We start from the raw sequence: 22,529 nt of genomic DNA, 5'->3' as shown, positions 1-22,529 counted from the left end.
CTTAGAGTTGAATTAGAGTTTTAGATCTAGGGATGGGATTATAAAGTAAACAATTAAACGAATTAATTTTTAGTACGCGATTCATTACGGTAGTGTCTAATGAAAGAATGTTCGTCAGGAAATCTGTAATCACAGATATAAGGAACTAATTAATGTAAAAAATGCTTTTGAAACACAAAATTGAAGGTTAATTTTATTATATAATGAAATCAATGGATCTTCTTTTGTATTTTCATGTGTCAAAGTAAAAAACTATCTGCGCAAAGTGTATTTCTTAAAATTAGATCTAGGTCTAAATCCTTTCGATCTTTTCTCATGTCAACATTGTAGACATGGCCTAGATTTATAAAATACTATAGCTTTGATAGAGTCGGACAACTTTATTTTTTTTTTGAGGGTCTTAAGTTTGTTTTAGGGCTACAATACATACACTGCGGTCTAAGTTGGTACCCAAGGAACATTCCTGCCTAGTTTTATCAAGATTGGTCAAGCGGTTTTGATGTCTATAAGTAACATACATCCTTACATACATACATACATACACCACACATTCTACTTTATAATATAGACTAGCCTGGCATTACCCGCGGCCTGCGGGTCTAAGTTTGTGTTTACTAATGTAGTGGATTGGATTTAGATGTATGTAAAACGTAGCTAATGATCCTTTCACGTTATTTCTCTTTCGCTACGAAAATACAATTAGTTTTGCGAAAATGGGTTTACACGAAGCCGATACATTCATAACTATTAAAAACGAAAAGAGCGATAGCTTTGTTAAATGAATGGGATTATAAAGTGAACAATTAAACGAAATAATTTTTAGTACGCGATTCATGAATGAATATAGATCTAGCCTATCTCAACTCGGCTTCGCAGCTTTTGTAAACGAATGTAGTCTCTTAAAAATAATGCTTTAGAAAACCAAATTTGAATGTTTATTTGATCAATATATGAAATTAATGGACTATAATTAGTATGTTCATGTGTTCAAGTATAAACAGAAGTTTTATCATCTTAGAGTTGAATTAGAGTTTTAGATCTAGGGATGGGATTATAAAGTAAACAATTAAACGAATTAATTTTTAGTACGCGATTCATTACGGTAGTGTCTAATGAAAGAATGTTCGTCTGGAAATCTGTAATCACAGATATAAGGAACTAATTAATGTAAAAATGCTTTTGAAACAAAAAATTGAAGGTTAATTTTATTATATAATGAAATCAAATGATCTTCTTTTGTATTTTCATGTTTCAAAGTAAAAAACTATATGCACAAAGTGTATTTCTTAAAATTAGATCTAGGTCTAAATCCTTTCGATCTTTTCTCATGTCAACATTGTAGATATGGCCTAGATCCATAAAATACTATAGATTTAATAGAGTCGGACAACTTTATTTTTTTTTTAGGGTCTTAAGTAATTTTCAGGGCTACGATACATACTCTAAGGTCTAAGTTGGTACCCAAGGAACATTCCTGCCTAGTTTTATCAAGATTGGTCAAGCGGTTTTGATGTCTATAAGTAACATACATACACCTCACATTCTACTTTATAGTATAGATGTATACATCATGTGTAGCAAGGAGTGGACAGAAATAAAATAATTGTGGAAAGAATTACATTTTATCGTCTTTCTATCATTAAGTGAATCTTGTCAGTGTGACATTAGTCTTGAGGATCTCTATTCAAATATGTACGTAGCAACCTAACTAAAAATTCTATTTTTTTTGGTTATATTACATTATCTTATAACAGGCAATTTTTGGCCCTGTCCTCATCCTATGGAGGTGAGAATTGCACTCCTAAATAAGGCTGCTCAGCCGTTCAGTTGGCTGCCGAACTCCACAGTGCAGTGTGCAGCTTAACATTCCGAGCTCACATAGGTCTCACCAGCCACATGAGGAGGCACAAAACCCCAGTGCAAAGTCCTCAGTCCCCTGGATGACTAAAGTGGTCATCATCAAACCACGATGGAGGAGCTATATATATATATATATATATATTATACGTGGTTTTGTACGTTAGCCTACAATTTTAAACAATAAGTTAATAAAACATTATTTATGAACTAAAATGGGTCAAGAAAAACTTTCGGCTTTCATATGGTTATCTGAGTACAGATGTTACTTCAAAAATAAAATACTTACGTCCTACACATTTCATATATCGATCTAGTCATGCATGTTGATAAATGACTTAAAGTCTGCTAACTCGTTGGTTTTACAGCTGTTTAAGCCTATAAGGTTAACTACAATAGCGTTGTTAATAAAATCAGGCAAGGCTAAAACAAAAACAAATTCAGTTTCTTTAATTCTCCTTTTTTTCATTAATTAATTTTTATACTTACACATTTTAGAACAACCAATGTTTATTATTTTATAATATGAATAATTTTGCATCACGAAAAGGCCTTTAAAAATATTCCTCGCCCACAGCAAATTATGGCATGCGCCACAATGAGTGGTGTTTGTGGACTATCAAATTCTTAGCTGTTCCTATAAGACTGTCTTGGGGTTCAGGTAAACGAGTCAATAAAAACGTAAAAGCATTATTGTCGATATTACTTCAATACTAATACAAATGTTAAATGATTCGCTATCCTATTAAAGGCTGCACATTTTGTTTCATAAAGAGAATATCGTGAATTTCTTATATGACATTGCCCCTATATAACGTGTATATTTCACTGGTTTTGTAAGAAGTTTTGACTGAAAATACATAAGGAAATTAGATCCTTACAAAGTGAGTAAAAATTATCAGTTATTTATTTCTTGGCGAAGCATTTATCTATATATGCATTGTATTTTGTAAAATTCGCAGATACATGTCTTAATCTAATTTTTGACTGTTATTTGGTTGCTTGAAAGTTTTAATGTACAGCTTGTGTTGTTCTTAACCTACAATAAATTGCTCTACCATGCTATGGCCTTGACCTAATTTTCTATCAACACCTGTCTAATAATTTGTTTCTTTTTCAAATGTCAATACGCTTGAAGTAATTTGAGTATTTAGAAACTGTCCTACATTGTGTGAACGAACCTGGGCTGTTTACAGGGATTGAAAATGTTTATTAAAACTATCATAAAAATCAAATGAGCGCAAGCCTATATTACAAAATCCTTTAACCATAGCAATAGTGATAATTACGCCGACAGTTCCATGCAGTGCACTGTCGTGTTGGTCCGTTCATCGTCCCTTTACACATGTTACAGCAAGCAATACGCTGACATGTGATGTATGTTCTAGCTGATAGCACACCGTTAGCCTTATCATAGACCCACTTTATTGCGTAAACACAAGCAGTTGTGTACTGACTCGATAGAGTTTAAATGTACATCTCTTATCTTTAATTCATAAAATCCATTTATCAGAATAACAAACAAAAAATTCAAACATTAAAGTCCATTCAGTTAATTACAAATCAATTTCTTGGGTTTGTTCACCACTTTCCTGAGCGTTTTACGTATATTACATGTGGTCCAGAGGTGCTAGAAAATGTAGTTGGAGTAGCGGTTCTACATCAAACAAAGATGGTAAAAATGTTTTACTTGTTTCGGATGTTCCTTCAGAGTTGAAGATAGTTTACTTCCTAGTCCAAACCTCCCGCAGGACGACGGAGGATGGGAGAGGGCAGGGTTTGGACCAGGGACCGTTGATAAATTCAAACGACAGTCTAGCTCGCAAACAGCATGACCAGGTAATCTTGGACTCTCTAGATCTTGCGGATCTGGTTGTTCTGAGATGTCATATGAAAAGTCGTAAGTTTTGTTATGAACCTAGTGGTGACACAAAAAACTTCGCGAGTACAAGACGTCGTCTTGATCTTGGTCTGCGATCAAGTCTGACACAACGAGCATAGTGCGTGAAGTCCGTAACTGTGCAAGTCCGTGACAAGGCAAAAATTCCAGCGCAAGAGTTGATACGACGCTATGGGTTTTAACGGAGAAATAATTTACAGTCAGTGTTATATGTTGCCAATTTTACAGCATTGGTTGTGATTTATTGGATATTAGAGTATTACGTTACTTTAGGGCTCTGAGTTGTCAAATTATTTGAGTTGAGTTGTTACTGTAGTATGGTTAAGATTGCAGAGAACCTAAACAGTGACATTCGATACAATATCTATGTATGCTCTATATTGATATTTTAACCTATTTGTATTTTATGTGGCACCGTACTTTAAACTTAAATTTATATAAAAAGGGAGAAAGTAATCCGTACGAGGTAGAGCCGTGTAAAGTGCGGTAGATACATACCCGCTACATTTATTTTCCTTTTAGTTTGGAATATTTTAGAGGAGATATTAACATATTCTTTGAAAAAAAATGTCATTTATACGTTATATATGCTATATATTACATAGTATATATTTCCAGTCACAGATAATGTCAAATGCAATTATTTCAATGAAATTGGGAGCGAGCCTGTATTTGATCAATCGTTTTCATTCTACCAACTTTTCCCCTTCTCGTATTAAGTCAGTCAAATACGATGACATTTTTACATAGCATACATTAACTCACTCTGTCCGATAAAGATGAAAATTTCAGAACTATTTATTTTACCACGAATGAAAGATGAATCAATTAAAAAATAGTTTCTTAACTATTAGTAATTAATATCTTTTTTTTTGGTATGAAACAAACGAAATAAATTGTACTTGACTTATTTATAGTTCATATAAGTTGAATTAGTTCCCTTTATACTTTTTAGACAGAAATAAGTCGCCTCTTTAAAATTGAAGCTAACAATAAATAACTATAAAATCTTCTATTTTCATAAGCGCTCAAATGGTATAGTGGTTGGATTTAGGAGGCTTGAACACTCAATTTCCAATTCAGGTCTTACAACTTTCTAAAAAAAATAAATGCATTAAAAAAATGTCCGAAGTAAGTTAATAACAGTCCTTGAATGCTACTAGCAGAGTTGATGTTTCAACAGTATCTGATACAGAGACGAATCTTTGGTACAAGTTGTGGAACACTTGACCTTGCTGAAGTCACTGTTGATGCATTGTCATTGTTGTTAGGCCACATAATAGGCCCTACAAGTTGATTTATTTTCTTCATATTTCATCTGTATTATTTATCATACAGATGAAGTAAAATCATTCTTATTCATTATTTATATTAATACCATTGTGTAAATATCATATTAATTTTATATTTTAGTTTAAGTCATCAGAAACATAGTTAATATAATAATAATAATAATAATAATAATCTTTATTATCCGTAAGGAAATTAGTCTCACAATTTGTGCATTACACCAAACAAAAAACATTATAACTATAAGAAACCAAAGTGTACATTCACACCAGACTCACTCATAATTTACATGTGACAAAGTTACACTCTGTAACGCTGAGTGCGCATGATGTGTCTGTTAGGCAGAACATACAGAATAATATAATTATGATACCAAAAAAAATAATTTCTTTTTAAAATAAGCATACAATCATTGTATTAAAAAATTATAACTAAATGGCAATACTTTTTTTCCCTAGTTTCTGCTTAAAATACACACTAAAAAACAGAAGCGGACTGGGTGTTAACATCGGCCTGGGTATTAGCAAACTAAAATTGTATGTCGTCTGATGGGCATCAAATTATACATATCCTCAAAATTATTGTTAAATAATGTATCGATGTAATTTGTAATCTTGTATAATATTGCATTTACGTTTAGATAAACCATTTATAGCAAACAAGAATTTAAGTCATTGGTTAACATGTATGACCAGTTGCATGACGCGTAGGGCGTCATCATCTTCTTTTTTTTGAAGAGATGTCTGTATTTTATAAGATAATATAAGATAAATAAAGGTTTTAATATTAATTTCTTTTTAATCATATATTACTTTTAAATCAAACAACACATAAAGTTGCATAATATACGTTTTTGTATTATGATATTGCAGGCAATTTTTTATGTGCTTTTTTTTCTATGTGTTTATGTATGACTTATTTTGTAGTAAGAGACAAGTATACTTCTCAACTCGATTTTTTATTGAAAAAACTGAACAAGAGAAGACAAACCTCATATAGTTAGAACATAAAAGGGGTACACAGAAAGAAGAGGGACAAACAACGTTATATCCTAACTACGTGACTATCATCTCGTAACAGACCAGGCTTGTAGCTATTTATATTAACACCTAAACGAAATTACGATAACGCAAGTAAAAACGAGAATCTTACCTTCATGGATCGTCTTCATTGTAAGAAAATCCAATAAAGCTAAATAAAGAATTTAAAGTACTGTACGTGCTAAAACTAAAAGAGGAAGTTGTAGAGGAATTAGAACCTGTGTATTCAATACGTTCTAACCAACAAAGCTTGACACGACACTAAATCTCTTGCAGCGTTGTCTGTAGAACAGTACTGGTATGTCTTTTTTCCCTACATGGAATTGCCTTTAAAACTTATTCTAGAGTACTGGCATATTTTTAAGTTGTGAATTTTTATTCACTATAACACAGGCATCACTTTAAATCATAATCTTATGTATATTAATTAGTGTGATTTTTTTAAAATACATATTCCTGTTTCATGCTTTGTAATTTTACTTTTAATTTCGACGCGACTTATTTACTTTGATAAATTTCTAAAACTTAGGGCGTAGGATAACTTAAAACTTGGGCTGTATGTATCTCAAATTAAATTTGTATAAGGATTTTGGTCAGTGCTACCTTTTTCTTTATTAGACTTAAGCTTATAATTCGTGTCAGCTCTAAAAGTATACTATTTTTATATAAACACTTCTTAGAATGATTAAAATGTATATAAAAAAAAGTGTTTTTTATGTCCCCTAGATCTAGACTAGCCAAGCATTCGCCCCCCCCCTTGGCTAGTGATTCATCTGCAACTGTCTTTCTCACAAGCGTAGTGACTTTGGTGTACTCGCTTCTCGTTACTGCCGCTTTAAGCTTGACGTACTTCCTTCGAGCTGCCTTCATCTGTCTGACGAAACATGCTAAGATAGTCGACCAGAATTAACTGTAATTGCGCTTGACATTGTTACGCTAAATGGCTTTTCAAGCATATCCGATACATGCTAGAAGACACCCAAATTTGCAATCTAGTATACCCACTTTTGCATGTACATGCGCTTTTCGTTGCCTGGGATCAATAGTCAGCAGGAGTGGCAGATGATCGCTTCCGACCTTAAGTATTTGTTTTCTACTTTGTTCGGCGATGTTTGCGGACACAAGACTCAAACCAGAATTATTTTCCTCCATGACAGATATTTACAAAATCGTAGAATCGCAGTCCTATAACATAACCATGTTATATTCGTGACATATTTCAGTTTATGCAGTGAATAATCGTTCGTCGAACAACCTTAAGCTTGCGACGTGCTAGTTAAATCTCCTGCTACTAAGGTACTTTAATAGGGGTGGCCTTCTAGTCAAGCAAAAGTTTCGTTCTCGGGGGGATTATAAACGTTCTTGCAGACAAACTTTAAACCACTTTTGTACATTTCCATCATTAGCGTGTAGGCCCTACTAAGCTCTTATGGAGTGGTTTCCACTACAAGAACAAATCTGACAATTACTTGGTATTTCTCACAACAGCAGAGGAAGATGTGAAACCCGAGAGCAAGGGACACAGTTTTTGACGTACTAGGGTCCTGAATCATTACCACGTTGGCCTCGTGTATAGCACGAAATCTCTCGGTTTAAGGCCGAATCTGCCACTTGGCGTTTAGTTTATAATTTAAGTTCATGCCGGATGATCTCATTGTTGTCATCAACCACCTCTATATATATATACTTGGGTGGTTGTAAAGCTCGTTATCTAGGCTTTAAGTATCTAGGCTTTACGATCGCTGGTGAGCAACTTAAAGCCCTAGTTCTGTCATTAGACAACAGTAATACAGAAAAACGTATCTCCCAGGGAGATTAAACTCATGTATATACTTAATAAATAAAAAAAAACAGCTATAGATACAAAGATAGTCAAACACAGACTACCTATCTTAGATTGTACAATTTTCTTTCCCTAAAATAATCATATCACACACTTTGAATTCAATCATTAAAAACTCTTAAATAACTCAGTCTCGAACTCTTAATAACTCTCTCAGCCTCCTGTCATTAACTCTTCAGCTCTTACCTCACATACCCCTACACACATTCACGAGGACGTGTTGACAAGGATCTCATCTTGTCGTTCTAGCCTTGGACAACCTTTCAATAATGAAGATAGAGTAAGACTTTAAACTTAGCCCTACAATTACATTAAACAAACATGGTTTGCAACACCACCTATAAGAAACATTGCAAAACTGTCAGGGTTATCTTTGATCCTTTGGGTTTTTGCCCATGACCTTTACTTTTATTGTTATTATTTCTATTTCATAATAAATATTTAGCAACTTCTTTACAAAACATTTCACATGATGAATTATTTACAACAAAATTGCTGATTTTTACATTTATACTTAATCGGCTCTTTCCCATATTATTTTCTTTTCTTGCAAGTCAGTCTAAATTTAGAAAATAGAAAAATTTAAAATATTTTTTTGTTTATTGCTTTAACATAAGCCAATTTACGTTATTTAAATTAATGTTTATAAAGTTATAAAACATAAGAAAGTTAAAAAAGTCTATTTAATAAAAAGGATATTTTAGATTGTTCAGGGGAAAAATCTCGGTAAGCACATTGTTCAAATTTTAATAATATTCTGTATTTCTTTCTTGTCATCACTATTGTGCAAGAACTTTAATTATTTTAGAATACCTCTATTCAAGTCAGAACTTATGGAACCTGAGCGGAAACCTAGATTATAAAGTCTCGAGAGCTGATTTCAAAAACGGTTCTAACGATTGTCTTAGAAATATAACAGTTGATGTATATCACTGAGAAAAGAATGACTAGCTCGTTGGCCAGATAGGGCAAACTCAAGTTTGACCGTTATCATTTATCAAAGTAAAAAATAAATAAATGTAAACTATATCTTGGCCACAAGCCAACAAGGCGTAGTCAGCAGTATTATCGTAATTATGCAATAGCTGTGCTAAAATTGCTTCATTTTTAGTGAAGTTTATAAGCGTTGTTTATATTTGTACGTAAATCTAACATAGATTAGATTTAGATTAGTAAATCTAGATTCTAGTCCAATTTAGAACTTAGGTCTAGTGTTAGATCTAGATGCCCATAAAATAATATACAAATAATTGATAAATTAAACTGCTTCTTTGGTTAAATCAGCCTACATCCATGGTATTTGACTTGTGGTAGCCTGCCTATCAATGAACTCTTTGTGATCAACTAAACAAATAAAAGGGGAGTTTGTATGAGTTGCTCATCTCTACTTCTGGAGATATGCCCGCACAGGTAGATAGACCTCTGGTCAGCGTGATGTTGTCCAGGAATATAACATGTAAACTAAGCCACTTAAAGGTCAAGACAAAGTTTAAAAAAATGTGACTGCAATGGCGCTCTGTAGGTAAGGCGCGTTTAGTATTTACCTTTATCTATCCCTTAGTCTATTGGACCGTTGGGGCACCATGCAAGACTCGTCGACCGTCTTTCTTCATCCCTTTCTGTCTTTTGCCTTAGTTAGAACCTCTTTCAATGGCAGGGCGTCAATTCTTTTATGTTGTCCTCCCATCGCTATCTCTGTCTGCCTCTTCGTCTTTTTTCTGGTACTGTTCACTGAAGGAAGAATTTTTGCGAGCCACGAAGATCTTGTAATATGACCATATATTTTGAACTTTTTTTTACAATAGTTAGTAGGTTATCATGGGGTCCTCTGTGATAACCCTTCTCTAATCTCTTGGTTTGTGATGCGGTCTTTGAATGTGATACCTAAGATCCTTCTGTAGCATCTCAATTCCATTGCTAGGATCCTCCTCTCAGGCTCTGATGTCAGCGCAAAGGTGCATTTATTATGTAAAGTTTAATTTCTAATTGTTATCAACACACCTTGTTTAAGTAATAAAAGATGTTAGGTGCATATTCCTATATTACAAAGCACATTATTATATTTTAAATATAACCGTTAATAAATTCCATATGACACATTAATGAAACGAGGTCTATACGTATTAATAGAAATGTAGGTACAATTTGTACTTTTTAGTATCCGGCCAACTATCCTGCAATGATAGAGAGAGGCATAGTTTTGAGAGACAGATGGAGAGAAAGGGGCATATTAATGCTCTATGTTAAAATAAAAAAGATACCTAGTGTTATATATATATATTTCAAGTTTTATTTCATGATTTACAAGTGCTCAATTTTAACCAGTAAAGGCCCAGGCACCATCAAGCAAATAAAATTAATCCCAAACGCGTTTCAGAATTTCATCAACCTCTGTGTTAATTTTAGCTGTAATTCGATTATTCCTTATTGACATTTACGTGTTAAGTGGAACAAAACTTTATTTTTAAAATATCCCTAGAGGAAAACATCTCAAACAATGAGTTTGGATGACTTGGAAGGCAAAGCGCAGAGATAAAGGTCTTTAGCAACTCTTTTACCAAACCTCCACTATGGCACTCTTTCAGGATAAATAATCAAATTAAAGCTGACAATTTGAAATTGACCTTAAGTTAAACAAAAATAACTCCTGTGTTAAATGACCACTGAATCAGTTCATTCCAACACTTTCTAAATGAAAAAATGCGTGATGGTTTTGATGCATATAAAAGTCATTTAGCCAAAACAAGTTTTTAATGACAGTAAGTTTTTATATAAACTTTAAGTAAAGTTTTCTAATTAGATGTGTTTTTAGCTTAGACATTACTGTCTAGGTGGGTTTTACGGGTCTGGCTAAGGGATGATGTAATACACCGGATTCCCAACCTCGGCAGGTGAATTCATTAATTAAAGACCAACATTTCAAACGAATAAAGGGTCAGTCACGGCTTTAGCACCAGCTCAAAACCACACATACCCCATCGTAGCAGCTCCAAGCCCAGCACTCTGAAGCAAAGAATAAACTAGCGATGCCGGTAAATCATAGAACTTTCACTAGCGAAACCCGTACCGAAATAATAAACCTGATTAATGTATTTATGTCAATGTACTGACATACCGTCAAAACAGAAAACATTGAAAACTGTAGCACTAACAGAATCTATTGGTAGAAAGCCCTTCTCCGCTAAAAGAACAACACAGGAACTAAGTGTAACGTAAAACACACAATATTCGTGACAACAAAACAAATCCAATGCAGACTAATTCCTATACCTAAAAACACGACTATTAGACTAGAAAGAAAATTTCAAGCAGAAATGACAATGACTTAAATAAAGAATTTATCCTTGGTTATAAAAAGCAAGTTGTCACGCAAAAATTTAATTTATAATGTACGTTTCATAATTACTTAAAAAAGATTGTATAGAAGGATTCGAACGTTGTTTTATTTTGTTAAAAAAACTTTTGAAATATGAATGTGTAAAATCTATTACATGTTTCTTTTATAGTTTGTGTTGTGTTCCTGATACGATGGCATCAACATTATTAACACGTTGCTACAAGAAAAGAAATAGAAAAAAAGTAAGTTTCTGTTCGAAGTAGCGAATCCCAACATCATTGAAATGAAATCTCTGTACATAGTGTAAAAAACACTAGATATTATATTTAACAGTTTTGACTCTTAATAATGTATGCAACTGACCAGAACTATCACATTTTTTAGAATACTATATAGTATTACCTTGAGTTTTCTCCATATAAATATAGGTATACATATATAATGAACAAAATATGTTATAGTCTAATAGGACAAGTATTACAGGTGTGTGTGTGGGGGGGGGGGAATTTGTTCCTAATATTTAAAAATTTTATTTATGGGCTTGGGCTTGGCCAGAGAAGGGTTAGTGTTAAATCGAATCACACACCCCGTAAGAGGGGATATTGTGACTTTTTTTTTGCTATAAATTGTTTGATTGTTGGGGAGATTTGAATCTTGAACCATCACTTCCCCCAGCATTGACAAGGGAGTTTAAAGTTAATAAAAACAATCCAGTAATTCATTTAAAATGTAAAGCAAACTAAAGACAACAAATTCAATGAGCGCAGCCAAGTAACATTTTTGCTTAACCCCCAAAATCAATATACATTTTCTATTATTTGGTATACCTTTGTTTTCAAAGATGTATTTAAAATATATAGTTTTGTTTTTCTGCATAACTAAAATCACTGAATATTAAAAATTAAAGCACAAAAAATATATTTTTTTCGAGACTGTTATTAATATGATTTACTCATAGACATAAATAAATATAGGCTGGCCGATAAAAGAGTTTTATTAAACGAAAATTTGTGGATGCAATTTTGTATACTCTATTATACAGCGGTGTAGTTTTGTTTAATCTCCAGGACTGACGATCATGCAACATTCATAGAAATAAATAAATATAGACTGGCCGAAGGAAGTAACTTCATGTAACTTGAAAACATGTATATCTGTTGTATTCGAATTTCCGAATTATGAAAAGTTGCATGATCTTCATTCTTAGAGATTAAACAAAACCACACTGCCTCCTTATTTACAACATATATAAGTGTGTGGCTGAAATATATATGAATACCTAACTTTTATACTGCTCATAAATGCTGTATAATAAAGTACACAAAATTGCAAGTCACAAATTTTCATTTCACAAAACTCTTTAATCGGCCAGTCTATATTTATTTATGTCTATGGCAACATTTCAGAATTCGGAAAACCGACAACAATAGATATACATGTTTTTAAGTTACATGAAGTTATTTTCTTTTTCCAGTTTATATTTATTTATGACTATGGATTTATTGTATCGGTTGTTGTTCTAATTAGCGGCACATGTAACAAGAAAAGAGGTTGTTAAGTGTGTGTAAAATATTTCCATCTGTCACACTTATATATCAAAAACTAGGAGAGAAATGCAAAATCATTTTCATCATGAGTTGTCACTTTCAAAGTTTTGGTGTAACGGCTACGTTATATATATATGAAATGAAAATGTCTTTTAAAAAGTAGTTATGTGTATATTTATGTTAAATTAACGCATTCATGAGTAAATTTAAGTTTATGAATCATATTTTTTTTTAAATTTTAGGACAACAAAACTACTTGTCTTCATGATGACCTGTGTGAAAGTAATAAGAAAGGTATTACTTTTATGGATGTATATGTGTAAATGCATAATTTTAATGCAAATAAATCTTATAAAACATATTTATATATATCATATATAAAAAATTATGTAGAATTTTAAACTGGCCTTACCAAGATTCCTTGTCTTAAAAATGTATGTAATATTTTACTTTATTATGTTTAATTATAGAAATAGTTTGAAATGAAAATGTTTTATGTCGACAAAGGAAACGTCAAAAACCAACACAAATATGTTAAATAACATTTCAGACTACCTTACTGTAACCAATGTCCAGTCAATTGGTACTGAAGGCCTTTTTATTGGTAACTATTCACATTATTTATTAGTGTATAGACTGTTAGGCTTGATCTCTCTCTCTCTCTCTCTCTCTCTCTCTCTATATATATTTATATATATATATATATATATATATATATATATATATATATATATGTATATCTATCTATATCCGTCTATATCTATATCTATCTATATCTATATCTATCTATCTATATCTCTCTCTCTCTCTCTGTATATATATATACAAGTTTCTTTTGTGTTCAAATGACAACTTCCAAAACGTAGAAACCTTTAAATTGTAATATTTAAATGTAAATATAAAAACATATGTGTGGTCGGAGTTAGATGTGACCGCCTCAAAACATGTGGTTTTTGATGACATTGAGGCCAGCCACACGACTTTGAGATTGTTTTATGATAGAGGCGATAGTCCAGTGGTCGGGGTTGATAAGGTCAAAGTGTATTATGTAAATATTAATTATGATGTGTGCATACTAAAATGTGTTACATGTCACAAAAAAATAGGAAATAAATTAATTGGAAATTGGAAATCTTTTTTTAACGTCAGGTTGAAAATCTGGAAGAAATACTATGAATCTATCTCTAAACACAAGTTATACTATATAAAACGGATGTAGAAATAATAACATACTTTGCTTGCTAGGTTACTTTGAAAGAATGTCAGAACACAAATGAGTATACATTTTATACCTGCAAAAATCAAATATAGGTGACCCAAAGGCAGACGACGAATACAATGGAATGACAAAATAGAGGCTGGTCTACAATACTTGGACTTATGATGAGTGATTGTTTTCCCTTGTGTGTTGAAATGTCAACCTCCAACAACGTAAAACCCTTTACATTTTAAATATTAAATTTTAGATATACTCTCTTGCTAAAATATGCTTTATACTATATTTTCCCTTATTTATGTTTATATATTTTCATCTTTTTTTCCGCTTATAAAATAATAAAAATTTGAGTATCAGAAATACATTTTTAAAGTTTAACTATATGTTTATGTTGTCTTTAATTTTTAATGTTGTGCTATGTGCTACAGAGCTAATATAAATATTGTAAGACCTGATTCAATATGAAAAGTTATTGTTCAAGTTACAGTGGAAAAATTGCGAGAAAAGGTTGTCCAAAGAAAAGCTGGCTGGATAACATAAAGAATGAACCGGCCTCTCTCTTTATGTACTGCTTAGAACAACTGCTTACCGAGAAAAGTGGAGGTGTTTAGTTACACGAACTGTCACAACACCTTTGCCTTCAGCTCTTGGAACTCTAAGCCAGCAAAAGTGAACAAGAGCTCCCTCTCACTGGCCTGAAAGAGAACAGTGTACACTTTCCTGTCTGACGAGTGGTCAGACTCGCAAAAAAAGATGAAGATGTGATGATAAATAGTCTTCAAAAATATATCTTATAGATGTATATGACTCTTTTAATACAGTTGCAGGAAGATAGTACGCAACTATATCTCTTTTTTAAAAACTTAAATCTCCGACACTCAATCCCGGATCAAGCTGAAATTTTTTCACAATTTTTTATTCAATCGATCTATGTCAAATAACAATTTTACTTAAAACACGACCAAAAGGAACACATTCACAGAGCAAAACTTCTTGCGATGCAAGGCTAAATCAAATTCTAAGAACTATTCTTCGCAAAGATGATGTTTTTTCTTTTAAACATGTGCATACAAAATATAGTGTATTAATTAAATCATTTAATAAAATACCTTTCATTTTTATGTTTAAAAACATTGTACATAGTCTCGTTCGCTATATAACTGCAATTTTAGCCGTCTTGGCATAAATTTTAATTGCTCCATTCATAATATCGATCGCATATTTTACTTACGTAGTTATATTAAACAGGATGGCTGCCTGGTCGTGCGGTTTGCGCGCTGGAATGTCGTTCATATGTATCGACGGTCCCGGGTTCAAACCCTACCCGCTCCCATCCCCCGTCGTCCTGCGGGAGGTTTGGACTAGGAAGTAATTATTTTCAACTCTGAAGGAACATCCGAAACATGTAAAACATTTAACAAAACAACAGTATGAGCATGTGAAAAATGTGGCCGATATGATTTGAAATGGCAAAAAGTTTACACGAGGCTCTATATGGGGGATATTATATATACATAATGGGCGTAGACAGGAAGGGGGGGGGGTTGAACCGAAATGAAATCAGTGACTGATTTTTAGCTTTCATTTTGTTTATTTTAGGTGAAATTTTAATACTAAATAACCACTTACCCCAACACAGCGAAGGAGGTTTTGAGTTAAAAACCTCCTACCAGGGAGTTTTGAGTTTAAAACCCCATAACAGGGAGTTTTGAGTTTAAAATCCCATAACAGGGGGTTTTGAGTTTTAAAATCCCTACCAAGAGTTTTGAGTTTATAACCCCATCCAGGAGGTTTTGAGTTTAAAAACCCCTACCATGGGGTTTTGCAGTTAAAATTTCTCTTCTATAAAACAAAACAAAAAACAATTCAAAAAATAATCCCCAAATTTCAAGAAAACAGATAAGGAAGATATTGATTTTAAAACCCCTTCCACATTTACGATAAACCCTCTCTTCAATATAAAAAAAAATTACACACTCAAAATTTTATGAGCGTAGCCTAATTGGTTTTAAGTTTAAACCCTCTTTCAGCGGGGTATTAATCTTCAAAAAAAATACCTCTTCAATAAAAAACAATGCAAATTACGCAGTTAAAATGTTATGAGCATAGCTAAATGAGTTTTTATTTTAAACCCCCCTTCAGCGGGGTTAGAAGCTAAAAAGAATAACTCTTTTATATTAAAAACAAAGCAAATTATACACTAATAATGCTATGAGTGTAGTCAAAGGGGGTTTTGAGTTTAACCCCCCCCCCCCAGTTGGGCTTTGAAGCTAAAAAATACCTCTTCAATATGAAAAAAAGGAAATTACACACACTAAAATCAATGAACGTAGCCAGAGGGGTTTTAATTTAAACCCCCCGTCAGCGGGGTTTAAAGCTGAAAAATGCCTTTTCAATATTAAAAAAAAGGAAATTACGCACTCAAAAAGCTATGAGCGTAGCCAAAGGGGGTTTTGAGTTTAAATCTCCCTTCAGAGGTGTTTGATGCTAAAAATACCTCTTCAATATAAAAAAGCAAATTAAACACTAAAATTATTTGAACGTAGCCAAGCCAATGAGGGATTTTGAGTTTAAACCCCCCTCCTCCAGATTGCTTTTATAAAAGTGTAAAACCCCTCAAGATGGTTTTGAGTTTAATATTCCCATACTGAGTGTTTTGAAAAGAGGGTCTAAGTCAGTAAGAATAGCACATTAGGTTTTTGAAATAAAACTTTTTAATAGCAGGAAAATATACTGTAGATACCCCAGAATATGAATTTTGTTGGCTTTCTATACCAGAAATAGTGCTTGGCGGCGATGCTCCGCCACGCGCTGGGGGAGCGCTCTTGCTGACTATTGCGGGGAGTCTACAAAGTTTCCACTAACTCCAGGATAAACCTAATCTAGGGCATTTTTTTTTCGGGGGGGAAGGGTCGGAAATTGTACACGAGAATAGTTTTTTCCTGGAGTTAGTGCAAAAATTGTAGACTCCCTCTTTCTGGCTTCGGGAGCTCCCTCAGCGCGGGGCTAAGCCCCGCCGCGAAACGCTATTTCAAGTATTAAAAGCCAAAAAGATGCATATTCTTCATGCATTATCCCGATAATATATATATATATATATATATATATATATATATATATATATATATATATATATATATATATATATATATATATATATATATATATATATATATATATATATATATATATATATATATATATATATATATAGGTATATATATATATATAATTAATCTTTATTACATATTTACCCTTCATTCTTTCGGAAGACGTTTATTGTATCCGCCAAGCACTATTTCCGGTATTGAGTGTCAACAAAATGCATATTCTGAGATATCTACATGTAATATCCTGCAATTAATCAGTTTTATTTCAAAAACCTAAACTACTAACTTAGATCCTCCCACGCTCATAGGGTGGAAAGCTGTTTCCACAAAAATCTATCACTGCTAATGTCTGGAGATTTCTCCCATCGGCTCTGAGGACCTACCTCCATGAAAGTGTGACGTGAAGTTGAACTAGGATGTTCCTGTTTGCGTTTTCTTCGTAATGGCCTCTATGTCATTGCTACTCTTTCCGTGCGTAATTCATTTTGTCGGAGAACATGTCCCGCAAACATAATTTCTACTCTCTGTCACAACCTTACTTGATTGAGACCCGATCTCTATAACTGACTACTAAAAATCGACTTTGCTATTTTTGTTGAGTTACATTTAGTCATTTTCAATTTTAGCAGACTAATCACTGTAATTTATTAGTGGAGCCCAACCACTACTAGAAATATGTAACCTTTCTTTGCTACGCTCTTTAAATTAGGTGACAGTAGTTTGCTTTAGAATTTATATCAAAAAAAGAAAGTTTTATCGTCGAAATCATCTTTTGAGGGGTTTGAAACAAAAACATCTCTGGAGTTTTATTTTGAACAAATTTAAATCCCCATTAGCTAGACTCATAGAATTTGGTGAGAGTAGTTTTCTTTAGAATTATATTGAAGAACGCTTTTTCCACCTCAAAACCCTCTATAGGGGGATTTTAAACTCAAAACCATCTGGCGGGTTTTTAAACTTAAAACAAAATAATCTGGAGGAGTGGGATTAAAACTCAAAAACCCCATTGACTTAGCTACGCCCAAAGAATTTTAGTGTATAATTTATTTTATTTTTTTAATGAAGAGCTGTTTTTTAGCACCAAACTCCACGGAAGGGAAGAAGGGGTTAAACTCAAAACCTTTTGGCATTGCTCATAGCATTTTTAGTGCGTAATTTGCTTTTTTTATATTGAAGAGGTATATTTTAGTTTTAAACCCGCTGAAGCGGGGAGGGGGGGGGGTAAACTCAAAACCTCTTCGGCAACGCTCATATCATTTTGAGTGTGTACTTTGCTTTTTTATACTGAAGAGGTTGTATTGTAAATTCGGAGGGGGGTTTTAAATCTAAATCTTCCTTAGCTATGGTCTTGGAATTCGGGGATTGTCGTTTGCATTTTTTGTTTTTATTTTATAGAAGAGGGGGGGTTTAACTGCAAAAATTCTTGGTAGGGGTTTTTAAACTTAAAATCCCCTCGGCTGCACTGGTGCAAGATGGTTTAGTATTAAAATCTCACCTAAAAAAATTAAAGCAAAAAATCAGTCTTCCTGCCAAGGGAGGGGGGATTTCATTTCGGGGGGGGGTCACCCCCCTGGCAACTCCACCTCTTTCCCTTCGTAGATGATTCTCCCTCAAATTAAGGTTCATGATTCTGAAAGGTACTCTTTGATCTTTACCGATCATGACCAGCTATTTCCCTACGGCCACTCCGTCGTAGTTGTTTTCCATTCCTTCAATAAGCGCCGTTCTCGACTTTCTATGTCCGTGCTTTAGCTTTCCCCAAATAATTGATTCGGACTGTGCAGGCAGACTTGTATCCTCTGTCAATAATATTTTCATCATTCGATCGTTCCCTTCTTCGCCATCACCTAACAAATGAATCTCCACATTTCCATACAACAAAGTTCCTCCGCTAATGTTAATGGAAAATACAAATTTCTGCAGAAAATCTAGACCTAAAATGTAGTGATCCATGTTTGCAATAAAAAAATTCATGCACGAATGTTTGACATCCAAGCTCAAATCCCAAGTCCGCCAGTCCTTGTATGGGCATTAGTTCTCCACTGGCTGTTTTGAGGAAGTGAAATCTCACATTTGTATTTATTGTTGTCTGCGACATTTGGCCAAATGACTGAACTTGAAGCATCAGTGTCGATGAGAAACCGATACTTTTAAATCTTGGAGTGACATTGACAGGGGCTCTCATTTTCTGGCTCGCCGGTTTCTGCCCTTTGTTTCTAGTTTTCCTGATTGCCATAGACTCCAGGATCTGTGCTGAGTTTCCTCTTGGTGATTAGTTGTTCTTTTACACGTCCTTTGTATATGCCCAGATTCACCACAGTTCCTGCAACGGACCCTGGTCACACGATAAACTTCCTGTGACCAGCCTGGCTTATACTCTTCGTTAACCTCCGTCATCTGTCTTAGCACATGTGTTAGATCTTCTTCCTAAACTTCCAGTCTCCTACCATGATGAATAGTAATAACTTTCATTAGTTCTGGAACTCGAACGGCATCGATGAAGACATCCGTGACGATTACTTCGAGGAACAGCTGTGCTGCTGTGGGGTATGCCAGCTCTTGTAGGATTTCACTGAGCCGCTGTTGTCTGGTCTTCAGCTGGACCCTATAAACTTTTTGTAAGTGCTGGTCCCCGTTTCAAAACTCCATAGCCATGACGATAGCAGCATAATCCTTCTGGTTTGGAATGGATTGGAGTACTTCTGAAGCCTTTTCTCTAAGGGCCAGTACTAGAGCTGTTGCTTTTTCCTCATCGCTGTTGACCTTAGCGGCTGCCTCTGTCTTCTGTAGACTGACCAGGAGACGAACCCACCAAACACATGGGTTTCATCTTTCCAAGCACTTCGGGTAACATTGATCCTGTATTACTCACCGGCGCCTTGCTGAGCCCTTCTCAAACTTGGACTTTCAGTTTTTTCTATGTCTTTTTCTACCATATCGACTCTCTGGTTCTTCTTGACCTCCATTGTAATTATCTTCTCGTTAATCGATACCATTTCAGTCCTGATCCTTGTATCTACTGTGTCTTTTTTGTCCTGCATTGTTCTAATCCCTTTTTCAAGTGTATCCATCTTTTCCTGCATCTTACCTAGGAGTTCAGTTATATCCGGCCCTACTTCGAATTGATACTTGTCCGGGTCTTCTTCTTCCTCAATTAGGGCTTGCTGGAGACGAGCTGTAAGGGTCTCCTTACTACCACCAAGCCTTAGACCTCGATACAGAAGCTCTTGTTTTAGTTCTTTAATCAAGAGTTTGTCTAGTAGTTTCATAATAGGAAAAGTAATTACTAATCTACCTCCCGTTCGTTGAGTCGCCTATAATCCCACTTCTGAAACCAATGTTATAACATTTAAAGGAAGCAACTCAACGGTAAGGGAACAAAGACAATACAAAGGTTAATAAAATAGATCACAAAACAAAACCAATCTTAATCTGTCTCCCCATTCGGTTAGTCTATTCTCATGCGCTGGTGCGAAACCATATAGTTACTACAGAACATGGTCATTACAATATAATATAGAATTTGAGATTTTTCTAGATTTTTTTTATAGATCTTTATAAGCCTAAGTCTACTTTTTCAAGTTTATGTTTTTCTACACAAGCAATCCATGATAATTATTGGCACAAGATGGTGATAAGATTAGATCTAGATCACATGGTGACAAGATCGATCTCCAAATACACAATGGGAGGTAGCCCTAAACGACGCTCTCCTTTCAATTAGATTTCTACTATGTACTGCTACAAGCATGATGCCTCACGAAAGACTATTTTCATACAAAAGAAGGTCCGCCTGTGGTGTCTATCTGCCGAACTGGCTATCTGTTCCAGGGCCTGTCCTTATGAGAAGGCATGCAAGGCAAAGCAAATATGATCCACTGGTAGATGAAGTAGAGCTTATTGAAGCTAATCAGAACTATGCCCACATACGTCTTCCAAATGGACGGGAAGAAACTCTCACTATACCATTTGGCTCCGAGAGGCGACTCATCTTCAGAGACCGTAGTACATCATTTTTGTCCAGCAAACTTTGAGACAATCAATTGGCTCCTGGTAACATGAGACTTCTCCGGGTGTCTCCCAACACTCAGTGGCTTCTAGGGGTGACATGAATACATCTGCAGAGAGAATGGTTGCACCTGCTTTAAGAGCAGTGGGGTTATAGGCAACTCAACGAGAGGAGGTATGCTTTGATTACAATGACATTTGAAGTTATTACATCAGCTCTCAATGAAAGAGCTACGAAAGAGCTTCGGGACCGAGGTTTAAAATCCCTCGGTAGCAGGGAGCGCTCACGGCTAATCTGCGGCAAGCCCTGATCGATGAAGAAGAAGATCCGGAGACCTATCAATTTGAAATTGAACCTGGGATTGTTGCTGTCATTGGCGAGATCCAGGACTGGGGATGCATTTAAGGAACAAATCAACACGATTGGGAACATGATGGAAACATGATCAGGAACTTAATGATGAACAAAGTAGATGAAAAGTATATTGCAAGTTGAAGTAAATAGACCAAAATGATAAAAGTGTATCGTAAGAAAAAGAAGGAATAAACTCGTTAGGGATGGAGCAGTTGCCTGGTTAGGACTGTGTCTGCACAAACAGTGGTCATGGAGGCACTGGGGATTGTAGCGCTGTCTGTGACTGTGTTGTGGGCAAGTCTGGCGGGATGACTTTCTAGACGAGAAACGTGACAACGAATGCTGCAACGATCTCAACGGAATGTGCCGAAATGAAGGGAAAGAGACAAATGAAGAAACTGAAGTCTGTTACGTGCCTAAAACGTTTGTTCCTGTTGTACCTGTTACCAGTACCTTAACTGAAGTCTGTTATGTGCCTGAAGCGTCTGTTCCTGTGGTACCTGTTACCAGTACCTAAATGAGCTGGACAGAACAAGATAACTTTGGATCTGCCTTCAAGCCTGTTGCTATGGACCTTAAAGACCTCTGAATATCTGTCGGTGATCATGATGGAAATTCGTAGCTTGACAACTGCATCCAGAAGTTAAGCCTGAACTGTACGAGCGGCGCATCACACAAAGATCATAGATGCCAAGAAAACCACCAACAGGGCATGTGTACTTCTACCATCATCATCGATATTGGCATAGATAAATATCAATCAAACCACTTTAAATCTGAGTTGTCAAGAGAAAGACATTTTCCACTTGAACCTGAAGAGACCTATTTTCTGGACGTGAGATTGATAGCTGAGGATGACTGCAGTGCATTGGACTTAGTTTGCAACGTGGATGCATGTGAACTTGCAGCTCCCTTGCGAGGCGTCTGTCGGGAAGGCCTGCTGAAGCTGCGTGTCCAATCAACGGCTGTGTGGACAAAGATAGTGCTCAAATCTCTTTGTGTGTCAAACGGCCACGTCATCGTCGC

General features: G+C 34.7%; 1 protein-coding gene across 6 annotated transcripts in view; it reads left to right on the top strand.

Moving 5' to 3' along the window:
* Nucleotides 1-22,529, top strand: part of LOC106071263 (uncharacterized) — a 261,624-nt gene that overhangs the window by 48,301 nt on the left and 190,794 nt on the right. Inside the window, exons 1-5 of one of the 6 annotated variants that reach the window (XM_056037826.1) lie at nt 6,120-6,385; nt 9,215-9,340; nt 11,437-11,509; nt 13,057-13,108; nt 13,365-13,418. In XM_056037826.1, coding sequence (XP_055893801.1) covers nt 9,300-9,340; nt 11,437-11,509; nt 13,057-13,108; nt 13,365-13,418 — 220 coding nt within the window. In that variant the 5' untranslated portion in view covers nt 6,120-6,385; nt 9,215-9,299. Of the gene's footprint in view, nt 1-3,447; nt 3,533-6,119; nt 6,386-8,513; nt 8,657-9,214; nt 9,341-11,436; nt 11,510-13,056; nt 13,109-13,364; nt 13,419-14,125; nt 14,409-22,529 lie in introns of those variants that run through there. The other 5 variants (XM_056037830.1, XM_056037828.1, XR_008779324.1 and 2 more) reach the window with 5 other exon arrangements.

This window comes from Biomphalaria glabrata, chromosome 8, assembly GCF_947242115.1.
Source record: "Biomphalaria glabrata chromosome 8, xgBioGlab47.1, whole genome shotgun sequence".
NCBI lineage: Eukaryota > Metazoa > Mollusca > Gastropoda > Planorbidae > Biomphalaria > Biomphalaria glabrata.
This window is presented reverse-complemented; position numbering and strand designations above follow the sequence as displayed.